The 6,643-nt window shown below is 44.4% G+C and overlaps 1 protein-coding gene across 2 annotated transcripts; it reads right to left on the reverse strand.

Annotated features, from left to right (window-relative positions):
• Positions 1-1,135: 1,135 nt before the first annotated feature.
• On the reverse strand, positions 1,136-6,287 carry Acbd7 (acyl-CoA binding domain containing 7). 2 transcript variants are annotated; one of them, XM_036188677.1, is made up of 4 exons: positions 6,165-6,287; positions 1,717-1,834; positions 1,551-1,613; positions 1,136-1,467 (listed from the first exon to the last, which is right to left on the reverse strand). In XM_036188677.1, the coding sequence occupies exons 1-4, from the start codon at positions 6,174-6,176 to the stop codon at positions 1,394-1,396; spliced, it is 267 nt and encodes an 88-aa protein (XP_036044570.1). In that variant the 5' UTR covers positions 6,177-6,287; the 3' UTR covers positions 1,136-1,393. The 2 variants fall into 2 exon arrangements, with proteins under 2 accessions (XP_036044570.1, XP_036044568.1); XM_036188675.1 differs by having other exon boundaries at positions 1,714-1,834.
• Between the last annotated feature and the right edge of the window lie 356 nt (positions 6,288-6,643).

Consider the following 6,643-nt stretch of genomic DNA (forward strand, 5'->3'; position numbering starts at 1 on the left):
TATACCTGCAGCCTCTTGCACGATTTTAATGGCAAGAGTGATTGACGGAGGGAAATTATCATTTCTCCACTACCACACTGTGGCTCAAAATTTAATCTAATCTTTAGAAATATACATTAGACCTATTTCATAAGAAAGAATAATTTCTGCTTTATCAAAATACAATGCTAAACAATTACTGTCCACTGTGATAGGAAGACCTCAGGGTGCTTACAGCCCCAGGTGTCTTGTGGTTCCAGTGATTGGCTGGAACTCAGAGACCTTCCAAGGGCAGCCAAACCACAGCCTGGTTAGGTAACTTGTCCATACCACATAGGAAGTCAGGAAGTGGCCTGGAGGCAAGTCTCCCTGCCATGCCACAGTGCCCACATTCGTGGGAGTCCAAAGCTACATGGTACAGCAAAGAAACTGAACTGTTGTTTGTCCAGCCCACTCACCCTTGCCTTCCTTTTTAAGCTTTTCTTTTTTGAGACAGGGTAACACCATGTAGCCCAGGCTGTCCTTAAACTCATGACCCCCCTGGCTCCACTTCCTGAAGCATTGGGAATAGTCTAGCTGCTATTAATTCTGAACAAACTTTTCTTGTTGCCCAGTAGCACTAACTCATTGTAGAAGAACAGATTAGGTCAAGCAAACAAATACTGAGGCTGGGGCTGGAGAGATGGCTCAATGGTTAACCAGAGGTCCTGAGTTCAATTCCCAGCAACCACATGGTGGCTCACAATCATCTGCAATGAGATCTGGTGCCCTCTTCTGGCCTGTAGGCATACATGCAGACAGAACATTGTATAGATAATAAATAAATCTTAAAAAAAAAAAAACAAAAAACTGGGGCTGGGGAGATGGCTCAGTCAGTTAAGTGCTTGCCTCATAAGCATGAAGACTCAAGATCACCAAGCCCCAGATCACCAAGCATGGTGGAACACATCTGTAATCCCACTGCTGGGGAGGCAAAGGTAAGAGCTGTCAGGGCTAGTCAGTCTAGCGTACTTGTTGAGCTCCAAGCCGATGAGAGACCCTCCCTCACAGGAAGTAAATAGCATGCCTTAGAAAAAACACCCAAGGTTGTTCTCTGACCTCCACATGCACGCAAACACATGTGTAACACACACATATGAATACCAATACACAGACATAAATGCAAAAAAAAAACCCAGATATTTATTCAAGTTTATATGCATACTACAAAACAATTTTTGAAAAGGAGCTTTTAAAAAGTCACCTTGCATAAGCAAGTAAAACTAGGTAGCTATGTTGACACGGTCCTAAGTATTAGAATTTGAGCTAATAGGAAAAATACACATGATTTTTAGAGTTACTAATGCATTTCCCCATAAATGTCACGATGCTGTTATGAAGGCTTCCAAGGGAGATCCATCTCCCCTGTCAAATTCTAAATCCCATATTTCTCAATCAGCTCTCTTGCTTTAGAAATATAGGCACTCATGGCATCTTCCTTCGACAACCCTAGAGGGAGACAAACACATTACTGCACTGACTGGTATGGTGGGGGGCGAAGGTCTCTTCTAGCCTATTTAAGGGTTAACAACCTTTCTGGAGGCTCCATGCTTCCCACTTGGCCTTGCCCTTCAGATCTAACATTGCTGGACACGCTGCCAAGAGGAGAGAGTTTTAATGTTACTTCTCACTGTGCACGTCTACAAACAGCGCACAAACAAGCACATCGACTCATCTAAAACAGTGATTGGGTACCACCAATGTTGATGTCTCCAATGATGGACTGTTTGTACAGGCCGTAGAGTTCTTTGAGCTCTTCATCTTCAGGTCTGCTTTTCAGCTTCCTCACGTCTCGTGTGGCCTGGTCAAAATCAGCCTAGGACAAAAGACATCAAGGACACACAAAACACACACATGTGGTGCGTATACACACCTGCAAGCAAGACATGCCCGTAAAAATCTAATTTTTTTTTTTTTTTATTATAAGTCTCATGTCAACTGATTTCCGGTAAAGAGAAGTTGGTTGGTTTACTTTGGGTGAAATGGCAAATGTGTCTTATCTCAAGGAAAAAAAAAATGTTTGTATCTCTCCCTCTCCTCTCCTCCCTCTGTGTATAACAAACCTGAAGAGAAATCACTTTACAAAGAGAAAAGCTGGTGGACAGCCATGGGTGTGACCACAGAGGTGGAGTGGTAGCTGGAGGGAAGCACATCAGAAGGAGCCTGCCTCAAGAAGCTGGTATTTGCAACACACCTTGGGTAAGAGTGCGCAGGTATCCAGTTGGAAGACACAAGCTAGAAAAGCTGCTCCTGACAATCCAGGCAGACTTCACTAGTGTTGAACATACAGGGTGGGTCAAATCACATCGGTTTCTTTCCTCATGTATTCACAATAAAGGGCAGGCATAACTAGTCACCTTAATACCGATTGTCAAGTCCTTGTCTACTGACCCATGGCAAGATCCTGATCAAAGATCATTGGGTATATTCTTGGCAGGTGGATCATAACGTTATCACAGTTGGCATATCTTTACATGTGCAGCCGTTGACAGTGAATTTCAAAGCATTCTGGGCAAAAGGAATGCCACCTTCCCTATATTCCTGTGCCCTGAGAGCTGGGCTCCTGTGGCAGGCATTTCTGTTTTGGCTAACTGAGTTTTCAGCATCCTCGTTGGATGTTTGTCCTTGTGATCTTCCTCTCCCTTGTGAACAATGCCCTTCCCTGCTCATGACTGTGCTCAAGGCCCTCCTCCTGTTCCCACCCTTCCTGTGGCAGGGATGACACTCACAATGAACACAGAACACCATCTCAAAGAACAACTTTGAGCCTCTGGATACTTCCATTCAAATCTCAGCCCTCTGAAGATAGCCTCTGAAGGTGACTCACAATTTACCTTCACTTTCTGGAGAAAGTGAACTGAACAGTCAGATTACATACGACCTTGATAAAGGCCTTTGAGCAATTCTTCCTTGTTGAAGGACTGAATTAGGAAGATAAATCCCTCAGTCAAGGCAGTGAAGTTATTTGAATCGTGTGTGTGTGTGTGTGTGTGTGTGTGTGTGTGTGTGTGTGTGTGTCTTCTGATTGTATAATCACCCTCTCCTCCCACCTCACCACTTTCTGTGGTGTTTTGGGATCAAACCTAGGGCCCCTTGCAAACACACTGAGCTACATCTCCAGCCCAGAAGAGACACATCACCCAGTCCACTGCTGTACCATCACCATCTACCAGGGAAATGTGTCTAAGTGAGATGACTGTCAGGCCAGGTGTGAAAGTGAACACCTGGAGTCCTAGCATGAGAGAAGCTGAGGCAGCAGGATCAGCCAAAGTTTGAGGCTAGCCTGAGCTACATAGTAAGACGCCTTTTCACAAACACACACACAAAAGTTAACCCAAACAAAACAAAAGACCTGTATTACAATTTACAAATAAAGCTGGGAGATAACTGAATTAGGAAGTCTATCTCTGTCTTCACTTCCAGGACAATGGTGAATGTGCCCTCCCTGTCACTTCCACTTAGAGCACCCAGGAGGCTCATGATTTCCATCCCCATGCCATTTCCATTCTGAAGAGAGAAGAGGTCTGAACATGCTAACCAGCTACTGCTGCTGGCTTTTCAATATACTTTTTAGTTTTACTATAAGTTAAAATTTTGATTTTTGAAATCATTTTAGACCCAGGTACAAGTTATAAAAATACCTCATCCCTAGTATCTACCAGGCTTCCCTGGGTATAGTCTTTGTAACAAGTACTTACCTACAGTTCTCTCAGTGTGCAAATGAATCACCAGTAAAGGTGTGTGTGTGTGTGTGTGTGTGTGTGTGTGTGTGTGTGTGTGTGTGTGTTAGGGTTTCACTATGTTGTCCAGGCTATCCCGGAATATCCAGGCTTAAATGACCCTCCTCCTTCAGTTCTTCCAGTGGTGGCAAGTGAATCCAGGGACTCCTGCATTCTAAGTAAGAGCCCTACTGACTGATCCACACATGCCAAATCCCCTTTGTGTCTTAAATGGACTTCCAAGCAGCCTTTGTCCTTCTCCTCTGCTTGAGCTACTTTTTGTTTTGGTGTGTTTTTTCCTGAGACAGGGCCTCCTGTAGTACAGTGCTGCTTTGAATCTGCCATATAGCTAAGGACGGCTGTGGACCCTTAATCCTCCTGTCTCCACATCCTGAGTGCTGGGATGACTGGTGTGTACTGCCATGCCTGGCTTGGACTATTCCCCCTCTAGAGTATATTGTATTTTTTATTATATTATTTCATTAGTAAGAATTTAAAATTGAAATAATAAGCATATGTTTTAAGAAAATTTCATTTGTAACTTTATTCTTTTAGTATAAATAATTGCAGTGATTATAAGTCAAACATTCCTTGATCTGACTGATGCTGATGCTGATATTAAGCAAGCACATGTTTTAAAACTAGAATCCCGGCTGGAGAGATGGCTCAGTGGTTAAGAGCACTAGCTGCTCTTCCAAAGGTCCTGAGTTCAATTCCCAGCAACCACATGGTGGCTTACAACCATCTGTAATGAGGTCTGGTGCCCTCGTGTAGGCATACATGTAGGCAGAACACTGTATACATAATAAATAAATAAATCTTAAAAAAAAAACTAGAATCTTTTTGTTTGTTTGTTTGGTTTTTTTTGTTTTTTGTTTTTGGCTTTTTTGAGACAAGGTTTCTTTGTGTAATAATACTGGCTGTCCTGGATCTCACTCTGTAGACCAGGCTGGCCTCAACCTACAGAGATCTGCCTGCCCAAGTGCTGGGAGATGTGTGCCACCACTGCCTGGCTAAAACTAGAATCTTATTTTAGCAAAGTGAAAGAAAGTTTTGTCCCAGCAATAGAAATTAATAGACTTAATGCATTTTAACATTGATTTACTAGAAACCCATGCCCTGTATCAGTTTTGATCTCTTGAACTATTAGTCTCTTGTCCCCTCGTGATGTTCCTTAACCTTTAAATCCTCAATCGGGATATTTTTAAGGCAACCAAAGATACTCTCTTCCCACTGCTGTTTTTTTGTTTTTGTTTGTTTGTTTGTTTTTTGAGCTGAGGATCGAACCCAGGGCCTTGCGCTTGCTAGGCCAGCGCTCTACCACTGAGCTAAATCCCCAACCCATATTTAAGGCAACTTAACAGCATGTCGGTTCGCGTCGAGACCCACTGCTGTTTTAATGCCGCTCATACCGCTCATCTAATGGCTTCTCTCCTCTGCTTTTACTTACTCTACATTTACTATTGCGCGTGTGCATGCGGAGGCTAGGGAACAATTGCAAGAGTCAGTTCTCTCCATCTACCACGTGTGTTCCGAGAGTTGAACCCAGATTACCAGGTTTGCCAGCAGGCATCAGGCCCCTCTCCTCCACCCTGAGATAAGACGACTGAGGCACACACACACACACATAGAAATTAACATGCCACAGACTAATTGGGAGATGCAAGCCTCCATGTCTCTGGTGTATGTCATTCACCCATGATAACATCTTGCCTGAAGAAATAGTTAAAGAAGTTGGTTATACTCTTGATATAAAATGTTAAGCGTTAGAGAGGTGTGTCTCAGAAGGTGATCTAATGAGAAAATGCTCCTAATATAACTGTCACATATAGAAACAAATCACGGATGCATTATACCCACAGGTATATAATTATATACATATGGGGGGAAAGACATATAAGGAAGCAATCTATCATGCGGTTATCTATCAGGGGAGGTTCTCCTGGTTTTTAATTTATTCATATGTATTCTCTTTCCACTTCTATCAATAAAACAGTAAGGTCAGAACTTCAAGGAGGAACTAGCTCTGCTATTCAACAAAACACTTGCCTGTGAGAACCTCCGAAGGACCCAAGAGCAAGGGAACGTGAGACCCTAGTGGATGTCACCTGCTTCTCTGAGTTGTTAAGAGAGAGATGACGAAGGGTTCCCGGGAGCTTGTCAATTTTTCAGATCTGGGTAATTTATACCATCCCTGGGGCCCAGAAGGGTTGCTATGGCGAGCCTGGGTCTTTGTCAACAGATAGTGCGGTTCAGTCTAAGATGCAACAAGGTGCTTAGGCAGGTGTGGGGAGTGACTGCAGGGTCGCAGCCGGGCGCTCCACTTGCCCCTGCCCTGCCCCAGGGCTGTCATGCCTCCTCTCACCCCACCAGAGCGCTTCCTTCTCGGAGCATCGCACCGGCAAAGCCTCCCCAGATCTGGCTTACCTGCAGGGACATAGTGATGAGGTAAGGTATGCTGTAGCTCTCCGGCTCTGCGTCCCTGTCCCCAGGGCTTGGCCACTTTCTTAAAGAGAAGCGCTCCTCCTTCGGTCTCTCCTGTAGGTCAGGTTTTGGGCATGAACAACTCTAATTGGTCACGGGAGCTGGAGGGCGGAGCCGGGCGGTGGCCTGTACCCGCTCAGTCTCTCGGAGAGCCTGCCTGGGCTGTCTCTCCTTGGAGAAGTTTGCTAAATTACCTCTCCGCTCCTGGCTCAAACTTCAAAAAAATCTCAAGAGGTTGTTTGCAGGAAGCTAAGAGAGGTCTCCCCAGGGCTTGGACCTCACATGGAAGACCTTGATCCTTCCTCTGTGATTCTAGAAATCTGGGAAGTGAGTGGGACCTCTCTCATCAGGAATGAAAAGGGACCAGGGGCTTGTGAACCTTAAGAAAGCAAAAATATATATATAAAAGTTCTAAGCGAGCT

Source organism: Onychomys torridus, chromosome 5 (genome assembly GCF_903995425.1).
Source record: "Onychomys torridus chromosome 5, mOncTor1.1, whole genome shotgun sequence".
NCBI lineage: Eukaryota > Metazoa > Chordata > Mammalia > Rodentia > Cricetidae > Onychomys > Onychomys torridus.

Bases quoted from the DNA above. Each gene is read 5' to 3' on its own strand.
- Acbd7 (XM_036188675.1), bottom strand. The intron at 1,614-1,713 runs GTACCCAATCAC...TCCTCTTGGCAG, and splicing joins TGGAGACATCAACATTGGTG to CGTGTCCAGCAATGTTAGAT. The intron at 1,468-1,550 runs GTTGTTAACCCT...GTCTCCCTCTAG, and splicing joins AGCATGGAGCCTCCAGAAAG to GGTTGTCGAAGGAAGATGCC.